General features: G+C 39.5%; 1 protein-coding gene across 1 annotated transcript in view; it reads left to right on the forward strand.

Moving 5' to 3' along the window:
* BBS9 (Bardet-Biedl syndrome 9) overlaps window positions 1-23,946 on the forward strand; it is a 1,102,055-nt gene that overhangs the window by 38,865 nt on the left and 1,039,244 nt on the right. The window contains exons 4-5 of the mRNA XM_053714434.1: window positions 9,969-10,033; window positions 20,620-20,733. Coding sequence (XP_053570409.1) covers window positions 9,969-10,033; window positions 20,620-20,733 — 179 coding nt within the window. The remainder of the gene's footprint in view (window positions 1-9,968; window positions 10,034-20,619; window positions 20,734-23,946) is intronic.

Consider the following 23,946-nt stretch of genomic DNA (forward strand, 5'->3'; position numbering starts at 1 on the left):
TAGTAAATTATTACAAAATAGGAGTCCTATGCTCTCACAACAGAGAGTTGCATTTTCATAGAAAATTATTACAAGCACTATATAAAATAAATACAATTAAACAAACATCTTTCAATATGAAACATGAAAATTTGCATTCAATAATATACAATTGTGCACACATATTTTATGTGTCACATTCTCCCTGACAAAATAAAGTATGGTAGATTCCATGAGAAATTCATCACAACAAGCACAGCTTGGGTATACCTGTCAGCGTGGCGTGAGCCGTCCACCTCTACAGAAAGAGACAAAACACTGTGGTTGCTTAAAGTGTGTTCGAAACTGGTCTGCAAAGCTGTACTCACTGCTTTCAGTGTGGTAAAGAGGGGCACCTGGCTAGGGAATGCCTCCAGAAATGCAACCTGCATCAGGTCCAAAATCCAGAGGTTGAATCTGGTCCCGTGAAAAGCAAAAACACAAACCTTTCATTGTACGAAATTCAAAACTTCCAATGACAAGAAAGAACATTATCAAACTTCCATTCTCTCTGCCCCTAGGACAAAGAATGAGACTATTGTCAACCTAATAGGAAGGAAGGCTTTGACTCAGTGTAACCTCAACGGTCTTGCAGTAAGTGCTGTGCTTGAAACTGGAGCTCAAGTCAGTATCATTGATCGTGCTTGGAAAGATATATATTTACCGGCTGTGGACATAAGACCTCTTTCTGAACTCATGGGAACTACAGAGAAGTTGGAAGTGTATGCTGTAAATAGGGATCTCATTCCATTTGATGGATAGGTTGTTATCGCTGTTAATTTACAAGGAAACGATAACCCTAATCTCTCTATCAATGTTCCCTTCTTAATAAGTCATCTGTCAATTGAAAGACCACTGCTTGGGTTCAACGTAGTGGAACAATTAATTCAGGGGCAACCCGAGGGCCTTGTACCGACTCTAGTCTCCCTGCTATCTGGAGCCATCACTGTGTCAAATGAGAAAGCTCAAATGCTTGTAAACTTTGTCCAAACTCCTGAGCTTAATGAACAGCGGGGACATTTGAAAGTAAAGAGAGGCATTGTCATTACAGCAGGCCGAGTAACATGGGTAAAGTGTAAAATACCACCCACCATGGATCAACCTGCTCCAGTCGCACTGTTTGAACCAGAACAAAACAATGTATATTTGGAAAAGCTGGATATAGGGGAGGGGCTCCTAGATGTCCAGAACCAGCAAAGCCCTTATGTTTCTGTCCCAATCGGAAACCACTCCACATGTGAAGTAACATTGCCTGGTAATACAATTCTTGGTTATATTCAGCCAATTGAAAAAGTACTGGAGGCAGAGCAACCAGAAGACATGAAGTCTGGTGTAAGGGACCAGGGTGTGACTACTTTAGTTACTCAAGAAGCCTTGACACTGTGGCACCCACCTGTAGACCTCAGCCATTTGAGTGGGAAACAGCAGGAGGTAGTAAGAAAGATGCTGTATAAAAAGTCTGTGGCCTTTTCTCATGATAAGAGCGACCTTGGTTGCATCCCGAGCTTGCAAATGTCAATTAATCTCAAAGATGACATAGCAGTGCAGCGGTCAAAGTCTTTGATACCTAAGCCTTTGTTCCAAGAAGTCAAGGACTATATTCAAGATCTCCTGGCAAAAGAATGGATTGTGAAGTCCAAGTCCCCTTATTCTGCACCAGTAGTCTGCGTCCGAAAGAAGGATGGTTCGCTCCGCCTGTGTATAGATTATCGTCTCCTCAATAAAAAGACTGTACCAGATAGGCACCCTCTGCCTAGAATCCAAGATTTGCTTGATACACTAGGGGGTTATGCATGGTTCAGTATTCTTGACCAAGGAAAAGCTTACCATCAGGGCTTCATAGCCGAAGGTTCCAGGCACATGACAGCTTTTATAACACCTTGGGGGCTTTATGAATGGGTAAGAATTCCATTCGGCCTGTCCAATACACCTGCAGCGTTCCAGCGCAGCATGGAGGAAATGCTGGATTCTGTCGGGGACGAATGTTGCATACCATATCTTGATGACGTGCTATGTTATGCCAAGCCTTTTGATGAACATGTGGAAGTGATTTGCAAGGTTCTCCAAGCCCTCCAATGTCATGGGGTCAAACTTCGGCCTGAAAAATGTGAGCTCTTCCGTAGTAAAGTCAGATATGTGGGTCGTCTTGTGTCTGCTGAAGGTGTGCAAATTGATCCCAAAGATCTTGAAGCAGTTCTGTCACTCAAAGATCATACTCCACAGACCATTGGTGAGGTAAGGAGGCTTCTTGGCTTCCTAAGCTACTATCGCTCATTTATTCAAAAATCTTCATGTGTGGCCAAGCCTATCTATGAGCTTCTCCAGGCAAAGCCTGGGGTGGCACCAGTTCAGCCTAGTCGAAGAAAGACAAAGGGCTAACAAATGCCCTCCCGAACCCCTGTGGAGTGGACAAGAGAGCACCAGAAAACGCTTGAAGTATTGATCGACATGTTGACAAAACCACCAATTCTAGCCTACCCAGACTTTAATTTACCATTCACGCTGCACACCGATGCATCAGAAAGGGGCCTAGGAGCTATCCTCTACCAGCATCAGTATGGAAAGTTGAGGGTCATTGCGTATGGCTCCCAGACACTCTCCCCAGCCGAAAAAAATTACTGCCTACATAGTGGTAAACTTGAGTTTCTTGCACTCAAACACTCCATTGTTTCTTTGGGTCTCATAAATAAGAAGCTTAGCAATCAGGGATTGCTGTACCAACACTGACCTTCAAAATTTTGTTAGCAAATACACTTGAAAATGTATCAATGTATATATCTATTTTGTAATTCAAAATGTTTAACAACATGCTTTTTAAAACTTGATTGCATTTTTCCCCATAAAAAAATAGCCTTATAAGGGTGGAAAAACTCTCTGCATTTGAATTTAATTTTTTCTATTTTTTTTTAAATTAATTAAAATTGTGTTCAATTGAAGAAATGTTCTTTCATGATTTAGATAGCGCATACAGTTGTAAAAAACTTAACAAGTTACTACTATTGTTAGATTTGCTTAATTTTGTGTGTGTCATTTGTTGACGGAGAAGCAATCTACCACTAGCTGAACACATCTGGTGAGCCAATGACAAATGGCAACCACCAATCACATGCAAGCTCACCGTAGTGCATTGCTGCTTCTGAGCCTACCTAGGCTTGATTTCCAACAAAGGATGCTAAGAATACAAAGCAAATTAGATAATAGAAATAAATTGGAAAGTTGTTTAAAATTGCATTTTCTTGACGAGCCATGAAAGAAACATTTAGGGATTTATGTCCCTTTATAAAACGGCTGTTAAACATGTAATTCTTTTTTTTAATTTTGTTAAAGAAAGGTTAAGTAAATGCTGGTTAAATGTAATGTAAAACTAATAGAAAGTGTGTGATTGTGTTCAGGTGGGTACTAGGACTCTTAATAGGCATAGATTATTGGTTCCCAGATATTTTCCGGCCATTGCGCTGTGCCCTTGGTTCCATAAACTCATCATCACCACCCCCTAGCTTACCCATAAAAATATTATTATTCAAATTACATTTTTAAGTTTTATTGATTAAAATTGTTTCATGTTGATATTGTAATGCAAACTTTTTAAAATTGATAGTCACTATGCAAGAGCCTTTCTTTGCTTGGAGCACCAATAAACTTATCGGGAAAGGTATTCTACTTACCAAAGTGGTATTTAGTACAGTGCACTGTACAGTTTATTTCTGGTGACAGAAGACTAGAAAACTATAATCAAATGACTGAATGCAAAGCTACTCGGACAGGCACAACATGTCTTTTGCAATGTTTCCTGCTACTACACAGTAATTCCGAACTGTGCAGTTAATGTTAACAAAACGTGCTAATGTACAGCCCTGATAAAACAAAGAATGCAAGCCTTCCGTGCAAGTGGCTGCAATTTATCAGTCAACAAGAGTATAAGTTGAGGATAAACCTAAATTATCATAAAATGAAAAGCCTTAGAAGCAGAGTGGTAAAATGTCAAATAAATACAAGAAAGTTGTTTTGCTTTAGACAGCTAGACTAAATAAAGTGCAACTAATTATGATCATTGAGCTTTAGAGGACCCACTAGCATCCTCTTCCACTCCTTACCTTCTAGTCCCCCCTATGGTAATCCCAGTGCCCCTTCCATCAGGCCTATCAGTGCCCCATCAGTAATCCCACCACCACCAGGAGGGAGTACCGCCCAGTTTGGGAACCACTGCACTAGATGTCTGTATCCTTTTACAATAGTCGTTTTTATTTTTTTTATTTTTATTTTAAATTGAAATTATTCGTAGTTCCACACAATAGAGAAAGGACTTAACTATTCAGAGCTTGGCAAATTCAGAGAACCTGGGACCCATGGATCCTATTATTTTACTTTTAGTTTCTGACTTTCTTTGTTAATTTTCATATAATTGTGCAGCAACCTTCCTTGTGTGGCTGCCATTTTGTTTTGTGCAAAACTCATCAGTTCTACAGTTACAATAAACTTTTAGTTAAGAAGGTATGTAACCTTGTACCAGAAATTCTGCCGTTACTGAAACAAAATTGTCAGTGCTTTTTTTTTCTTTCTTTCTTCTAAAGATTTGGTGAGTCCATGGGTTCATCTTAATTACTGGTGGGAATACCACTCCTCGCCAGCAGGAGGAGGCAAAGAGCACCACAGTAAAAGCTGTTAAGTATCACTTCCCTACCCATAAACCCCAGTCATTCTCTTTGCCTCTATGTGCATGGAGAAGATGAAGTTTAGTGTGTAATTAAATTATATTTTATGAAGATTGAGACTTTAATCAAGCTGCAGGGTATAACCTAGCCCACGTTAGTCTTTGCAGTCGAGCTGTGGTGGTTTTAAAGCCTTGGAGAACTTGCAAAGTGGTGCTTGCTCCGTTTCTCTACCTATGCTGCCTTGGCCTCAGATATCTAAGTTGGTTACTTGGCTATCTATGTTATCCTAGTCGCTGTGAGGAGAATGTGTCCTCTCATATTAGGAGCTATCGTCATGTCAGACAGCAAGGCAGGTAAGTGCGGGTCTTCCTTGTGGAGTTCCTTAGGAGTTCATGCTTGAAATAATGTAAGGGACGGATAGCTCACTCATAGGATGGGTGTTTTTGCTATGACATGCTCGCAGGCACAGGTTGGTGAGAGACGTGTGGGACTTAAGGAGGTCTCAGGGCTCATTTTTGTGTGTTTTGGGTGCTGCACTGTCTGTTAGTTATAGACTGTTTTCTTTCAGATTACGGGCATTTTTCTAACCATGCCCACCTCCTTGATGATACCATGGGAGTGTTTTTGCGCCTTTCTGACGTTTGTGACGTCATTGAGCCTGTGGTTCCCTGCTCTGTTTGAGTTTCTTTTGCTACGTGTTGAGGAGCGCTTAGAGGAGCGCAAGTGAAAACATTGCAGGGTTGATCCGGTTCACGTGGTGGTAAGGGCACCTCGGTATACTGAGGTGCGGAGGGAGGTAATATCTGAGGAGTTTATTCTTGTTAATTCATTTTGAACATTAACGCTAGAGGATTTGAATGGAGGATATTAATCAGTTATGTCTGATATGGAGTCCACTCAATGCAATCCCTGTTTATTGTGTTTAGACGCACAAATTGCAGCACCCATGCAGTTCTATTCTTCCTGTGTTAAACAGACATTGCAGGGTAAAGATACGTTTTTTTTTTAATGTTGAGCCTTATGTCTTTCAGGAGGATGTTGTCTAGGTAATGCCAGGGCCTTCCCCTATTTCATCCCAAGCCTTTATGGCAGCTAACTCTGTGTCCTGCGGTTCCTCTTTAACTCCCAGTGGAGCATTTTTAAAGGCAGAGATTGCTGCACAGGTATCCTCAGCGAAATCTGCAGCCTTTGCCGAGTTTCCCAGACTTTCAGGGATGCGCAAGAGGATATCTAAGGTTTCAGAGACTAGGGTATCTGTTTCTAACACTGACTCTTAGGTTCCTTTAATATCAGAGGATGAGGAGAATTCTCTGATAGTGAAGGATCTTCCTTCAGGTTTAAGCTGGAACACCTCTGTGTGCTACTGAAGGAGGTTTTAGCTACTTTGGATGATTCTGAGACTCAGGCAGTAGTAACGGCTAAGAAGGCCAGTAAACGTAATAGTTTCTTTGATGTTCCTTCCTCTTCAGAGGTTTCCCGGTCCCAGATAGAGCTAAAGGAATCAAGAGTGGGAGATACCAGGAGTGGTTTTTACACCGTCCCCGGTTTTTAAGAAAGTGTTTCCAGTAGAATCATCTATTACGGAGTCTTGGTCTTTGGTGCCCAAGGTAGTGGGTGCCATTTACACTCTGGCCAAGAGGACTACTATCCCTATTGAGGACAGTTGTTCCTTCAAGGATCCGATGGATAAAAAGATGGAGGCTTATCTTAAGAAGATCTATGTACATCTTGGTCTCCAATGGCAACCTGTGGTATGTATTGCTGCGGTGACTAGGGCTGCCTCATACTGGTTTAAGGCTTTAGCGGTTTCTCTACAGGAGGAAACGCCTCTAGACGAGATTCAGGTCAGAATCAGAGCTTTCAGGTTCGCCAATTCCTATATTGCTGATACAGTCCTTCAGGTCCTTAGATTGGGAGCTAGGCTTCTGGTTTTGCTGTTTTGGCCAGACGGCTTTATGGTTGAAGTCTTGGTCAGCTGATGTTTCATTTAAGGCTAAGCTGATGGCTCTCCCTTACAAGGGGAAGACTTTATTTGGACCAGGTTTGGTGGAAATCATTTCTGATGTTACAGGCGGAAAAGGGTCTTTTCTGCCCCAGGATAAGAGGAGCAAACCGAAAGGGATGTCATAGTAATTTTCGTTCCTTTCGCAACTTTAGAGGAAAGCCTTCCTAATCCTCGTCTAAACAGTATAATAACAAGCCAGCCTGGAAACCGAACCAGTCCTGGGGTAAGGTTAAGCAGGTCAAGAAGCCTGTGAGCGACTCTAAGTCCGCATGAAGGGGTTGCCCGTGATCCAGACCTGGATCTAGTTGTGGGCAGACTTTCTCAGTTTGCTCAGGTCTGGTTAAAAGATGTTCCAGACCCATGGGCGGTGGAAATTGTTTCTCGGGCTACAGGTTAGAATTCAAGGGTTGTCCCCCCAGGGGCAGGTTTCACCTTTCCAGATTATCTGTAGACCAGATAAAGAGAGGCGTTCTTAAGTGTGTCGAAGACCTCTCGGCTCTGGGGGTGATTGTTCCGGTTCCAAAGTTGTAACAGGGTTTGGGATTTTACTCAAACCTGTTCATGGTCCCCAAAAAAGAAGGGAACGTTCCGCCCGATTCTAGACTTAAAATGTCTCAACAAGTTCCTCAAAGTTCTGTCATTCAAGATGGAGACCATTCGAACAATTCTTCCTTTGATCCAAGAGGGTCAGTATATGACGACCATAGACCTTAAGGATGCTTAAATACATGTTCCCATCCACAGGGATCATCACAAGTTTCTGAGGTTTGCATTTCTGGATCGTCACTTTCAGTTTATGGCTTTGCCATTCAGCCTGGCCACAGTTCCCAGAATATTCTTGAAGGTCCTAGGGGCCCTTCGAGCGGTTGTCCGGTCCAGAGGGATAGCAGTAGCCCCTTATCTGGATAATATTCTAATTTAGACTCCTTCCTTTCGAAAGGCAGCATCTCACACGAAGATGTTACTGTCCTTCCTCTGGTCTCACGGATGGAATGTGAATGTGGGAAAGAGTTCCCTGGTTCCAGCGACAAGCGTAGTGTTCCTAGGGACTATCATAGACTCTGTCCTGATAAAGATCTTCCTGATGGAGACCAGAACAGTCAAGCTTCTATTGATTTGTCGAGTCCTTCAGGAGACACCCCGTCCCTCAGTTGCTCAATGTATGGAGGTAATTGGACTAATGGTGGCAGCCATGGACATCATGCCATTTGCTTGTTTTCATCTGAGAGCCTTGCAGTTCTGCATGCTCAACCAGTGGAATGGAGATTATCTATCTGGATCTCTCTCCAAAGCTTGTTTTGGATCAGAAGACAAAGGATTCTCTTCGTTGGTGGCTATCGCTGGATCACCTGTCCCAGGGCACTTGCTTTTGAAGATCATCTTGGGTGATAGTGACTACAGACGCCAGCCTAGTGAGCTAGGGGCAGTCTGGAAGTCCCTCAAAGCTCAGGGTCTTTGGACTCGGGAGGAGTCCAAATTGCCAATCAACATCCTGTCAAAATGCAAAGCTTCCAAAGTCCGGTTCCAGGTTGAGGGATCCTCAGGCCTTCCTGACAGACGCCTTGGCAGTTCCATGGGACTTCCAGATGGCCTATCTGTTTCCTCCGTTTGCTCTCCTGCCTCGGGTGATTGCTCGCATAAGACAGGAACAGGCATCAGTGATTCTAATCGCTCCAGCTTGGCCTCAGAGAATCTGGTATGCAGATCTAGTGGAGATATTATCTCTACCTCCGTGGAGGCTTTCCCTGAGGAAGGACCTTCTTCTTCAGGGACCGTTTCTTCATCCAAATCTTGTTTCTCTGAAGCTGACTGCTTGGAGATTGAACACTTGATTCTATCCAAGTGGGGGTTTTCAGAGTCACTGATCCAGGCTCGTAAGCCGGTTACTAGGAAGATTTACCATAAGCTATGGAGGAAATATCTTTTTTGGTGTGAAGCTAAGCGATATTCTTGGAGTGAGGTTAGGATTACAAGTATATTAGCCTTTCTCCAGGAGTGTCTGGAAAAAGGTTTGTCTGTTAGAACCCTGAAGGGTCAAATTTCAGCCTTATTGATCCTTTTGCACAAGCGTCTGGCGGATGTGCCGGACGTTCAGTCCTTCTGTCAGGCCCTGGTCAGAATTAGGCCGGAGTTTAAGGTAATTGCTCCTCCTTGGAGCCTTTATTCTTGTTCTTAAGGTTTTACAGTTACGTCTGTTTGAGCCGATGCATTCTCTTTTGTCTTGAAAGGTTTTGTTTTTGTTGGCTATTTTTTCTGCTCGAAGGGTATCTGAACTCTCCGCTTTACAGTTTGATTATCCTTATATCATTTTTCATGCTGATAAAGCTGTTCTTCGCACTACATTGGGATTCCTTCCCATGGTTGTGTCTACTAAGAATATTAATCAGGAAATTGTTGTTCCTTCCCTGTGTCCGAAGCCTTCTTCGGATAAGGAACGTTTGCTGCATAATTTGGATGTGGTTCGTGCTCTTAAGTTTTTTACTTGGAGGCGACTAAAGACTTTCGGAAGTCTTCTGCTCTTTTTGTTTGTTTTTCTGGAAAGTGTAGAGGTCAGAGGACGTCTGCCTCTACTCTGGCCCTTTGGTTGAGGAGTGTGATTCGCATGGCATATGAGTCCTCTGGGAGGCAACCTCCAGAGAGAATTAAGGCTTATTCTACCAGATCCATAGCCTCTTCTTGGGCTTTCAAGAATGAAGCTTCTATGGAGCAGATCTGCAAGGCTGCAACTTGGTTGTCTTTACATACCTTTTCTAAATTTTACAGATTTGATACTTTTGCCTCGGCTGAGGCAGCTTTTGGGAGAAAGGTCCTTCAAGCGGTGGTGCATGCTGGGTTTTTTTTCCTTCCCAATTCATCTGTGTCCTCTAGCTTGGGTATTGGTTCCCAACAGTAATTAAGATCAACCCATAGACTCACCACATCTTTAGAAGAAAACTAAATGTATGCTTACCTTCTTCAAGATGTGGTGAGTCCACAGACCCACCCTTTGTTTTTTGGCTAATTGTTATAGGTTTTTGACTAAACCTCAAGTCACCTCCGCACCTAGTGTTACTTTCCTTTCTCCATTTACTTTCGGTCGAATTACTGGGGTTTATGGGTAGGGAAGTGATACTTAACAGTTTTTACTGTGGTGCTCTTTGCCTCTTCCTGCTTGCAAGGAGTGGTATTCCCAACAGTAATTAAGATGAACCCATGGACTCACCACATCTTGAAGAAATAAATGTATCAGGTAAGCATAAATTTTGTTGTTGTCATCACCAGTTCTATGTCTAAAAATGTAATTGATTTCACAGGGGCACTGAACTTCTTCATCTAGCGGTACTACATCCCAGAAAGCTGTGTGTATATTCGGTCTCAGGTAAATACAAACATTTTCCTTCTTGTACTAAAAGTAAAATAATTTGATCAACCGTTTTAATGACCAGTTCGCTACAGAGCTATATCTTAAGAATGCTAGTCTAGTCAAAATTAAACTTTCATGATTCAGATAGGGCATGCAGTTTCAAACAACTTTCCAAATTAATTTATCATAAAATGTGCTTTATTTTCTTGGTATTGTTTGTTGAAAGCTAAACCTAGGTAGGCTCATATGCTAATGTCCAAGCCCTTAAAGGTTGCCTCTTATCTCAGTGTATTGTGACAATTTTTACCACTAGACAGTGCTAGTTCATGTGTGTCTTATATAATATAACATTGTTCTCACTCCTGTGGAGTTACTTATGAGTCAGCACTGATTGGCCAAAATGTAAGTCTGTCAAAATAACTGAGTTAAAGGACCAGTAAACAAAGTAGATTTGCATAATCAACAATTGCAAGATAACAAGACAATACAATAGCATTTACTCTGAATTTCAAATGAGTAGTAGATTTTTTTTCTAACAAATTTCAAAGTTATGTATATTTCCACTCCCCCTGTACCGTGTGATAGCAATCAGCCAATCACAAATGCATATATGTATGGTCTGTAAATTCTTGCACATGCTCAGTAGGATCTGGTGACTCAAAAAGTGTAAATATAAAAGACTGTGCACATTTTTTTATTTAAAATAGATTTTTATTGAAGAATAAAAATTACATGAAAATGCACCATGCAGATACACATAAACAGAATTCCAAACTGTAAAAGGAAGGCATGACATAACAATTGTACTACAACTAACATTAGTATTTGATGTCATATAACGGAAATTAGATGTACCTAAAAAGACCTCATTTTTTTTTTTTTTTTTGTATTTAGAAGCTTGGTAATAAATGATAACCCCCTAATGAAAGAAAACGACCACTTTTGGGTCGCTGGGAACCAGGTAGGATTGGGGCGGGGGATGTAAGGGAAAAGGCACTACCTGGCCTCTTAGAAAATAGTGTAATGCACATAAATGATGCATATAATGACAAACTTTAGAACACATAAACCATCCAGGCATTAAAATTACAGCCATTACGGCATATCTCAGAGACCTCGATTTTGTGTTATAGAAAAACATTAACATATGGATAGCTACCTTACTAGTTGCTCATGGACCCCCTGAAAAGTTTTATAGCGTATATGGTAGTTGCCCTGGAGTTCACTCTTGGACCATTAGTTATATACAGTTTATATTAGGCTTATTGTCCATAATAGCAAAGTGAGAGGTGTTTGACAAACTGTAACATCTGCCAACCCCAGGAGCAAATATTAAAAGTGGGACTGCATGTAAGGGAGCATATCAGGCTTACAATCCTCATGAGGGAGATGGGGGCATAAATTAGAAATTTGAACAACAGTACTTCGTCTCCTATGTATAGGGCAATGACAGTTATGGCAAGTTCAAAGAATTTAAAGCACAAGTTAAGTAGAGGGGGGAACATTTCACCCTGTAAATAATCTTACAACAGTACAATGAGGCACTGACAAGGTTGGTAATTTATAGCTCTCTTAAGACACTAATCAGTCCAAAGTTCAGGCGTACATGCCATCATAAAGGAGGAACCGTGCCTTAGAAAGAAGCGATCCGGAGAGTGCTTAGAAAGAATCAGGGCACAGTGACATTAGCCTATACCTTGTTTAGCAGACCTAGTATGTTGGTGTGCGCACCTCCAGAGATGCATTGCTGAAGATCGATCCGTGACAAGCCTGCTATTCCCGGCAGCCCCATCCTGGATCGCATTGCCCCAGAAGTGCTCACGAGTGACCAGGCTCTCCAGGGTCCGTTGCGGGTAAGATATTTGTGACAGCCAGACGTCCCCCCGATGACAGAGTACCTCTAAATAATCCTCCTCTCTGAGAAAAGTAAGAGTCAGGTCGCAGGCTGAAAAAGGCCTCTGTATACCATGAGCGTGCAAGTATTCAGAAATCTCTGCAGTTGCATGGCGTGGTCTGGAGCGGTTTGCTAGCGTGGGGGTGTTGCAATAGGTGCCTGTTCCCAGACCGCCTGGCTGTATAGGAGGTAAACTAGCCTTGCTATGAGACTCGAATTTCTCACCACCTTTACTTGGCCTCAGCACGAAGCATCCTCCTTTCTCACAGTGCATGGTGTGTGTAGGATCCAGAGCTGTCTTAGTAGCATTGGCATGCGGCATGGTCCGCCAGGGTCCCAAGGTATCTCCGCCGCCGATACATGCACTATCAGAACCGACTGGATCTTCTTGTCTCGGGGTAGGCAGAGAACTTTGCCGATCTACTAGAAATGCAGCTTGATTGCTTTGTATTGGCTGCTGGGGCACAGAAGCTGCATCTCTCTCCACCTCTATAGAGACGCGGTCTCCCCACATGGCTTCATCCCGGTCAGTAGCTGTGGACGGGTAGATCCCAGTTTGCAGGGTTTTTTCAAAAGCAACTTGATAGGCATCTAGAAGGTTGCTGAGCTTCAATAACAAAAAGGTAGCTGAATCCATATTAAGATTGGATTTGTACTGCGCACTCAGGGCACAGCTAGTTTTGGGGACAGGCTGAGGCTTCTATGATAGGGGAAGGCCTCAAAGTGCAAAGTCCGGTACTGAGGGCTATAGAGCCTAGTCACTATTCAAAAACCCTATATCTTGAATTCGGACTTCTTCAGTCCAGCCTCTCCACTGTTTTGAGCAAGGTGTTGCTAGAAATACACTGCTAAATCAGGTTTCAATGAAGATAGCTTGAGGAGCTGAAGCTCAGTGCGACCTGTAAGATGGCCGCCGCCCGGGTGTCCCCCTGTGCACATTTTTTTTTAATGGAAGTTGTTTAAAATTACATGCTGAATCTGAATCATGAAAATTTTATTTGACCTGAGTGTCCCTTTAAGTGGTAGTCTGCAGAGGCTTAGATACAAGGTAATTCCTGAATTAAAAAGTATATTAATATAACCGTGTTAGTTATGCAAAACTGGGGAATAGGTAATAAAGGGATTATTTATCTTTTAAAACAATAACAATTCTGGAGTAGACTGTCCCTTTAATTTTAGACTTATTTCTATACTTTATCATGCAAAGGAAGTTAAACATCTTTGTTACAATAATTCAGATGCAATTGACTGTGAGGGATGAAATTTATAATTGATCAACATAAAAATGTTATCTGAATTCAGAAGGCTAATGTGAGTTAACTATATAAACATTTAATTGAGATGCAAGTGGGCATAATAGAGGGTTTATTGGGCATATTTAAAATATGTCATTTTTCTCAGCATACTAAAGCCATTTAGCCCTCCAGAACTTGCTGACTGTGTCAGTATAAAAAATGAATGCCTAGTTTCCATTACTGTTTTAAGCTATGTAAACTGGTGGTAATATAAAACATCTTTATAGACTTTAAACGGGCAGTCTACTCCACAATTTTTATTGTTTAAAAAGATAGATAATCCCTTTATTACCCATTCTGCAGTTTTGCAAAACAAACACAGTTATATTAATACACTTTTTACCTCTGTAATTACCTTGTATCTAAGCCTTTGCAAACTGCCCCCTTATTTCGGTTCTTTTGACAGACTTGCATTTTAGCCAATCAGTGCTGACTCCTAGGTAACTCTACGGGCGTAAGCACAATGTTATCCTATATGGCACTCACAACCTAATAGCTGTGAAAGAATGACAAATGCATGGAGATAAGAGGACTAAGAATACCAAGAGAACAAAGCAAATTTGATGATAAAAGTCAAATGGAAAGTTGTTTAAAATTGCATGCCCTATCTGAATCATGGAGGTTTCATTTTGACTAGACTGTCCCTTTAATAGAGATACTTGTTGTTACCACCAGTTTATAACAGTAATGGAAACTAGGCCAAAATATGTTTTCCATGGAAATGTGAATAATGAAATGTGCATGAGTAAATTTCAGTTTTAAATAGTAATTGTTTTGCAATATACTTCCATTAGAAAAAATGCTTTTACTAAAAGTTAGTACTGTGTTACAGTGGCATACCCACATATGCTGTGAAGGCCGTGCACCAGCCTTTAAACACCACTCCTTCTCAGAGAGACAACATATGTGTGTATGCTGCTTAAAAACTTTAATAACTTTTAAAGAAGCATTTTTGCTAATGGTATATTTTTGCCATAGGTTCCTTTTGAACACTCAATTGCCTAGTCCCATTTTAAAGGCCAGTTATGAAGAAGCCAGTACTAATAGGGACAAGGACAACAGTGCAAGTGTGACGTAGAAACAGACATTAACAGAAAGAGATTGCTACACGCCATTTCTAGCTTTTAGGGTCCTGATCTCACTTTTTCTGAAGATCCCCTTAGCTGTACAGGAGATCACTCAAGCAATACATGTACATAAATGAACCTATACATATTTAAATATATACAATAGCTATGAATAGAGCTTTAAAGGGACATTAAACCCATTTTTTTCTTTCATAATTCAGATAAAGAATACCATTTTAAACAACTTTCTAATTTACTTCTATTATCTAAATTTGCTTCATTCTCTTAATATTATTTCCTGAAAAGCTTATCTAGATAGGCTCAGAAGCTTTTGATTGGTGGCTGCACATAGATGCCTCGTGATTGGCTCACCAATGTGCATTGCTATTTCTTTAACAAAGGATATCTAAAGATTGCAGCAAATTAGATAATAGAAGTAAATTGGAATGTTGTTTAAAATTGTATTCTATATCTGAATCATGAAAGAAAAATTTGGTGTTCACTGTCCCTTTAATGAATAAATACCTTGTATCCAAATTCTTCCTGTTCAATATCTCCTGTTGTCTTTTCACAGTGTGCAATATAATATAATGTTTTCATATAGTCTTGGAATACTTGCAAGGATGTCCACAAGGCCATTTTGGGGCTTTATCAAGTATTTTGAGGTGTTGCATTTGAAAAAAACGTCAATGCTGATCTCAAAAAGGTTTTAAAGAAGTCTCTTGAAAATTAATTGTGATCATAGAGAACTTTTTGGCCTAGTATAAAATATAGGGCTTTTCTTAGGGAGCCAATATCTCAATTGCTGGTGCAGGACATAGCCAAAATTCTGCTATTGTTATAGCATTGAAAAGGAAAGTGGTTTTCAGCTACAAAAAGAGACAAAAAGGCCTCAGCTAATAGATCGTGATCAACCTCTGAATAGTAAAAGTTTAATTTGGACTTAAATGCTTTCTTTAACCCCTTAACGACCGAGGACGTGCAGGGTACGTCCTCAAAAAAAAAAGTTAGTTAACGCCTGAGGACGTACCCTGCACGTCCTCGGTGTGGAAAGCAGCTGGAAGAGATCCTGCTCGCTTCCAGCTGCTTTTCGGTTATTGCAGTGATGCCTCGATATGGAGGCATCCTGCAATAACCTTTTTAAGCCATCCGGTACAGAGAGAGCCACTCTGTGGCCCTCTCTGCACCGGAGATCGGTGGCTCACTGCGTTGGTGGGTGGGAGCCGGACCGGGAGGCGGGTGGCGGCCATCGATGGCCCTGCTGATGTGGAGGGGAGGCGGGATCGTGGGCGGGGATGGCCGGGGCGCGCGCGCACGTGCACGGGAGGGCGGGCGCGTGCACGGGGAGGGAGCGGGTGGGAACCGCTATGCTACAGAAAATCCAATAACAAAAAATGTTAACAAATGTTAAAAAATGGCTAAAAAGTTTTAAAAAAAAAACCGGTCAGCAAGGTGGTGGGGGTTTGTCTGTGTGGGGGGGGGGGGGGGGGGGGGAAGCTACACTACAGAAAAAAACCAAACAAACAAAAAAAAAGCACTTTTTTTTGCAAACTGGGTACTGGCAGACAGCTGCCAGTACCCAAGATGGCCCTCAATGAGGCAGAGGGGAGGGTTAGAGAGCGGTTTTGGGGGGGATCAGGGAGGTTGGGGGCTAAGGGGGGATCCAATAGTAGTGATGCTAAAAGTACAGTTAAACAAAAATTATTACAATTCCTTCAAAGTTTAAAAAATGACACCGGTGTCTCTATGTATAAAAATGTACATAATATATAAAAAATAAATTAAATTAAAATAATAACGTTAAAATCTTATAATTTTGGGTTTATCACAAGTTGTAATTTCTAACAGAATGTTTGTAGATACAATTTTATAGTGGATAAAACAATAGTTGCTGTATAGTTCATATAGGATACTTTGTTTCAAGTTCAGCTATGCAATTGAGATCTTATCTTAGGCAACTATATATCAAATGTAGAGGTATGTTGGTGCGATTTTTATCACACTATAAGTATACAAATTAGTACCTTGAAGTGTATCTGTTTGATATCACTTTTGTGAGATAATTGCGGTTAAATAAACGCCGCTATGCCAGTGTTTTGATTAAGTTTCAAGATCAAGCTGGTGGCAGTTCTATATGAGCTGCTGGCGGTTAAATAAATGCCGCTTTGGTTTCCTCTTATTAGGTGGGCTTATCTGTTTGCTGTGAGAAAATTCACTTTTATATAAGTGTTTGGGTAGTTGTCGTGGCCGCTCAGTTACCTTATCCTTTGTCGGTCAGTGACCGATCGCGCTCTTAAGGGTTTCTTGGTGGGATCTTCGTTGCGGTTAAGTGCTAACCGTTTGCTGATGTTTTTTAAGTATCTCCGGTTTTTCTATTCTGTGGCTTGTCTGTCGGTCAGTGACCGATCACGATGGTATGGTTGTTGGATAACCTCCTGATGTGGAATTTTTGCGTGCCTTTCCGGTCTGTTGTTCCCAGGTTTCTTAGATGTCGGTCAGTGACCGATCTGGGTGCTGAAATGTGGTTGTTGGGATAAGTAGAAAGTTTGCAGGATAAGACAAAGTGAATACCAGCTATACCCAGTTGAAATATTCAAGTTCCCACTGAGCGGCATATATTTAACCGCAAAGATCACATTGATAACTAGAAATCCTTTTTCTACTTATCCTACAAACTTTCTACTTATCCCAACAACCACATTTCAGCACCCAGATCGGTCACTGAACGACATCTAAGAAACCTGGGAACAACAGACCGGAAAGGCACGCAAAAATTCCACATCAGGAGGTTATCCAACAACCATACCATCGTGATCGGTCACTGACCGACAGACAAGCCACAGAATAGAAAAACCGGAGATACTTAAAAAAACATCAGCAAACGGTTAGCACTTAACCGCAACGAAGATCCCACCAAGAAACCCTTAAGAGCGCGATCGGTCACTGACCGACAAAGGATAAGGTAACTGAGCGGCCACGACAACTACCCAAACACTTATATAAAAGTGAATTTTCTCGCAGCAAACAGATAAGCCCACCTAATAAGAGGAAACCAAAGCGGCATTTATTTAACCGCCAGCAGCTCATATAGAACTGCCACCAGCTTGATCTTGAAACTTAATCAAAACACTGGCATAGCGGCGTTTATTTAACCGCAATTATCTCACAAAAGTGATATCAAACAGATACACTTCAAGGTACTAATTTGTATACTTATAGTGTGATAAAAATCGCACCAACATACCTCTACATTTGATATATAGTTGCCTAAGATAAGATCTCAATTGCATAGCTGAACTTGAAACAAAGTATCCTATATGAACTATACAGCAACTATTGTTTTATCCACTATAAAATTGTATCTACAAACATTCTGTTAGAAATTACAACTTGTGATAAACCCAAAACTGTATAAATTATAAGATTTTAACGTTATTATTTTAATTTAATTTATTTTTTATATATTATGTACATTTTTATACATAGAGACACCGGTGTCATTTTTTAAACTTTGAAGGAATTGTAATAATTTTTGTTTAACTGTACTTTTAGCATCACTACTATTGGGTAAATTTACCATAATCAAATAAAGGATCATATTTATTTCTTAAATAGTTTTGACATCCATTTTTTTCCAAAAGAGAATATAAAATTAGGACTCATCAAAACATTAACATATATTGAGCCCACATATTATCACACATATTTACAGTAAGACACATTGGGAATAGCAACTTGTTTTGCGCCACCTACTACAACTAACTATAACTCTTTAAACTTTGGGATAAAGTTTACTTCAGGTGTGCTAGATTCCCCACCAGCTAGACAGTCTAAACCTACCAAACATTCAGTGCTAAGGGGGGATCCTACACAGTACTAAAAACCCTTTTATTTTAGTACTGGCAGACTTTCTGCCAGTACTTAAGATGGCGGGGACAATTGTGGGGTGGGGGAGGGAAGGGAGCTGTTTGGGAGGGATCAGGGGGTGGGATGTGTCAGGTGGGAGGCTGATCTCTACACTAAAGCTAAAATTAACCCTGCAAGCTCCCTACAAACTCCCTAATTAACCCCTTCACTGCTAGCCATAATACACGTGTGAGGCGCAGCAGGATTTAGCGGCCTTCTAATTACCAAAAAGCAACGCCAAAGCCATATATGTCTGCTATTTCTGAACAAAGGGGATCCCAGAGAAGAATTTACAACCATTTATGCCATAATTGCACAAGTTGTTTGTAAATAATTTCAGTGAGAAACCGAAAGTTTGTGAAAAAATTTGTGAAAAAGTGAACGATTTTTTGTATTTGATCGCATTTGGCGGTGAAATGGTGGTATGAAATATACCAAAATTGGCCTAGATCAATACTTTGGGATGTCTACTAAAAAAAAATATATTCATGTCAAGGGATATTCAGGGATTCCTGAAAGATATTAGTGTTCTAATGTAACTAGCGCTAATTTTGGAAAAAAGTGGTTTGGAAATAGCAAAGTGCTACTTGTATTTATGGCCCTATAACTTGCAAAAAAAGCAAAGAACATGTAAACATTGGGTATTTCTAAACTCAGGACAAAATTTAGAAACTATTTAGCATGGGTGTTTTTTGGTGGTTGTAGATATGTAACAGATTTTGGGGGTCAAAGTTAGAAAAAGTCTGTTTTTTTCCATTTTTCCTCATATTTTATATATTTTTTTTATAGTAAATTATAAGAAATGATGAAAATAATAGTATCTTTAGAAAGTCCATTTAGTGGCGAGAAAAACGGTATATAATATGTGTGGGTACAGTAAATGAGTAAGAAGAAAATTACAGCTAAACACAAACAACGCAAAAATGTAAAAATAGCCTTGGTCCCAAACGGACAGAAAATGGAAAAGTGCTGTGGTCATTAAGGGGTTAAAAAAAAAAAGTAACTGTTAACATTGCCAAAGATTCTGCTCACATGAAAATCTAGCAAACTGAATGTTCTGTTCTGTTACATCATATATGTGTTTTTATAAAAGTTTCTAAAATTGTTGTCATTTTAATGCTTCTCTCTAACATTGTAGTGTAAAATGTCCCCCCCTTTAATGTGATCCCAGTGATTTATTTTACCCACTGAAGTGTATGAAATTGTTTGCAAACAGCTAATTTAACTTTTATTTGTAATTTGAAGTAGCTGATCTTTTCCAGGTGAAACCACCACTTTGCTAAAAATATATATTTATATTTATATATATATATATATGTGTGTGTAAAAAGAAAAAGGGAAAAGGGCGGTAAATGCGCTTATAATTTTAAAGTGTTACTGAACACCCCATATTATTTGGGTGCTCTATATCAACTAATATAGCAAGAAAAATTATGTTGATAATTAATATATTGGTGCAGACCCATTGAATAATTATTCACAAGTAGTCAGGAAGAAAACGTGATTTAAAGTGAAATCACCAAAAAGACTGGGAATACAGCAAAACTTTACGAACATAGCACTTTATTAAGGTTTCTATATTGTAACTTTTACAAGCAGCCTGTTATGTACACATAGTCCGGTCCTAAACTAGGTTTTAAACATTTGTGTATTTATTTCATCATGCTATTTTAACAACAGTTTTTCTATCCAGTGATTTTGGATGCTGTCTTTTTGATGAGCCAGCGCTCGTCGCAGTGTGATGCAAACTTTGATCTGTTATAATTTAAGAAAGTGTTATTAAAGTTCTTTTGAAACTTAAGAGTGCTGTATTCCCAGTCTTTTTGGTAATTTGTCTTTAAATCACGTTTTCTTCCTGACTACTTGTGAATATATATATAAATATTCTTTATAGATAAAGCTATGTAATCAAGCAGTAGGTAGTAGAAGAAATCAACCTCTGAGTGCGGGAAGGGAGAGAGAAAATGTTGTATATGAAATAGCTGTTTTCTGTTCATGCAACTCCAACCCATAATTAACAGCAGGTCTTATGGGCACATCCCATATCCCAAGGGTGATGGTTTCAAAAAGCATAAACAGCTATTTCAAATACAAAACTAAAACTGAAAAAAACTAAACCATTTCCCATACATTTAATAGATTGTGATAGGTATAACAAATAATTGGGACTATATTAAAGGGAAATACATTTAAAGTACAGTGTCCCTTTAAGATCTGACAGCAAGCGTTCAGGAAATGCGCTTTCTGAGAAATGATTAGTTGAACTGAACTAAGAAAGTAACAGACCTTCATTTACTAGAGCAGAATATTCTTGAACCGTTTGATTAAACCTTTGTTAGATGTTTGTATGGTTATACCACTTTTCAGACCTTGTTGTTCAAATATTGTTGAATACATAATGTTGAATAAATCAGTAACATAATATTGTGTTTCATTTAGGTACTCTAGGAAATGTTGAACATGGTAACCAATATCAAATAAAGCTAATGTATGAACACAACCTTCAGAGGACTGCCTGCAACATGACACATGGGCCATTTGGAGGAGTAAAAGGTACTGCTTTTGGTTCCAAAAGCTGATGCAAAACTACATATGTTTCATCATACTTTTATGATGAAGATAAAATTGAGCCCTGGGGAATGGGCTGCATTTAGATTGCCGTGTTATTCCATACTGTCCTTAAAAATAGGATTCAAGGAAGAGAAATATGAAGTTAGAAAGTAATTTTCCAAATAATCTTAAATCTCCAAAGAACTATTAAGACATCCTCCTACTCACCACATCGACTACTCCACAGCATTTTCACAGGCCACAGTAGATGTGGTGAGTAGGAGGATTTCTTAATGGTTATTTGGAGACTTAAAGGGACAGTCAACTCAAAAATGTTTATTGTTTAAAAAGACAGATTATCCCTTTATTACCCATTCCCCAGTTTTGCACAGCCAACATGGTTATATTATTGTACTTTTAACCTCTGTGATTACCTTATATCTAAGCCTCTCTTGACAGCCCCCTAATCACATGACTTTTTATTTATTATCTTTTGACTTGCATTTTGGCTGTGTTGTGCAACACCCACGGACGGGAGCACAATGTTATCTATGTGGCTCACATGAACTAGTAGTCTCCTGTTGTGAAAAGCAAATAAAAAGCATGTGATAAGAGACTGTCTATAGTGTCTTAGAAACAGGCAGAAATTTATAGGTTTAAATGTTAAAAAGTATATTAATCTAACAATGTTGGTTGTGCAAAGCTGGGGAATGGGTAGTAAAGGCGTTATCTAACTTTTTAAATAATAACAATTTTAATGTTGACTGTCCCTTTAAGATTATTTGGAGCCTTACAATTGTATACAAATTGCTAAATACTTCTTGAAAAGTGCAAACATGGATTTCTGCTGTGTAACGAATTTATGAACTGGAACTACTATAAGGTATATCATATTTTAAACTCCAGATTGGATATTGAACTCTTTGGTCATTTTTTTAGTCATTTAATTATTCGAACTTTAAACCAGCAGATTATAGCGTGCTTTTTCCTTTGGTGAAATTGGTGTTATAGGTATTCTTTGGGAGAGATCCCATAAAGAGCTTCAAAGCTATATTTTTTGTGTATTGCATATTTAGTTCCCTTGTCAGCTTCTTAGTTTGGTATTCCCGCTGTAAAAAGCGTTTTGTCTTCTTGCATTGTTTTCAATTCAATTATTTCTAAGGACCCTTCTGAATTGTGATCTTGGTAGTGCTCTCTTAACAGCTGGAGATGAGAACCATAGGCCCAATATTTTCTAAAAGTATAATCTTATCTAGTTGGTAGGATATCCTTATGTTTATCCCAGGCATTCTTAAAGTTCCCTACAGTGTTTGTCATTACCACTTACATCCTATTTAAAGTAGGAAGAAAATTATTTAAAGGGGCAGTGTACTGTAAAATTGGATTCCCCTTTAATGTGTTTATAATGACTTGTTACACCAGCTGAAGAGTATAAAATGTATGGGAAATTGGTCCTTTAGCTTTATTTTTGTAAATTAACTAGATGTTTGCTTGTTGAAACCTCAGCCTATTAAAATGGGCGGTTCTTGCAGGGAGACCAGTTCTCTTTACCATATCATTCTTTATATACTCACACAAAGCCTCCTTATCTTATCTCTGTCTGTATACTTGGAGAGAAAATGTAAAAATTTACATTTTAGAACTGGGAGTGTAATTTCTTCTGGGCACGTTTACATATCTTTTCCATAGCCAATATTTAAGTATTGACATTTTTAGTATAGGTGGGGATACAAAAGGCAAAATATGCTATTTCCAATGGCAAAATAAAGATAAACTATTTGTAATCAATTTGAAACACATTAAAGGAAAGAAAATGTTACAGTACACTGCCTCTTTAACACAACTTTATTCCTTGATTCACTTTAGGGGTTGCTAATTACTCCTATAGTTGTTTCGGGTCCCATTTTTATAGGTGATGAATCAGATATTCCTACTTCTAGTTGTCAGTCGTGTGATTGTCACAAAGCGATAAGAAAACTTAGAGCCATCACATTAGGTGGGATTATTGCGAATTATACACTCCCCCAAGACCTATTGTTAGAGAGGAATTTTCACATGATCACTGAGAAAATAAAAATGGTGCATCTCATTTTACGTTCTCTGTTTTTGGATTAACGAAAATCAGTTTATAGATAAATAGACAATTAATACACACAGGTATTTTTTTTCCTTTTGAATGATTATTTGTGTGGTTTTTAGTAGATTCTTTTTCTCTTGTTAAGTGTGTTCAGTCCACGGGTCATCCATTACTTATGGGATATATTCTCCTTCCCAACAGGAAGTTGCAAGAGGATCACCCAAGCAGAGCTGCTATATAGCTCCTCCCCTCACATGTCATATCCAGTCATTCTCTTGCAACCCTCAACAAAGAAGGAGGTCGCGAGAGGAGTTGGAGTTTTTACTTAATTATTCTTCAATCAAAAGTTTGTTATTTTAAAATGACACCGGAGTGTGCCGTTTTTTGTATCTCAGGCAGTATTTGGAGAAGAATCTGCCTGCGTTTTTCTATGATCTTAGCAGACGTAACTAAGATCTGCTGGCTGTTCTCGACATTCTGAGGAGTAGGGTAACTTCAGAAAGAGGGGAATAGCATGCGGGGTCCCCCGCAAATGAGGTATGTGCAGTACATTATTTTCTGGGAATGGAATTGACTAAGAAAATACTGCTGTTACCCATATGATGTAAGTACAGCCTTAAATGCAGTAGTAGCGACTGGTATCAGGCTGATAAATGTATGCGCAGTAAAGTTATTTTCTAGGGACTAGAATTTGACTGAGAAAATACTGTTAATACTGAAATAATGTTTAAGCCTTATCTGCGGTGGAAGCGACTGGTAGCAGGCTTAGTGATAACTTTGCATGACATTGAAAATGTTGTTTTTTAAAACGTTTACTGGCATGTTATTCGTTTTGTGAGGTACTTTGGTGATAAAAAAATTTTTGGGCATGATTTTTTCCACATGGCTAACGTTTTTTTCTGCATAGAAACCGTTATATCAGGTCTCCCACTGTTGTAATATGAGTGGGAGGGACCTTGTTTTAGCGCCTTGTTGCGCATTTAAAATTCCAGCACAGTCTTCCTGCTTCTTCCTCCTTGATCCAGGACGTCTCTAGAGAGCTCAGGGGTCTTCAAAATTCGTTTTTGAGGGAGGTAATCAGTCACAGCAGATCTGTGACAGTGTGTTTGACTGTGATAAAAGCGTTAAATCTTAATTTG

Source organism: Bombina bombina, chromosome 5 (assembly GCF_027579735.1).
Source record: "Bombina bombina isolate aBomBom1 chromosome 5, aBomBom1.pri, whole genome shotgun sequence".
In the NCBI taxonomy this organism is placed as follows: domain Eukaryota; kingdom Metazoa; phylum Chordata; class Amphibia; order Anura; family Bombinatoridae; genus Bombina; species Bombina bombina.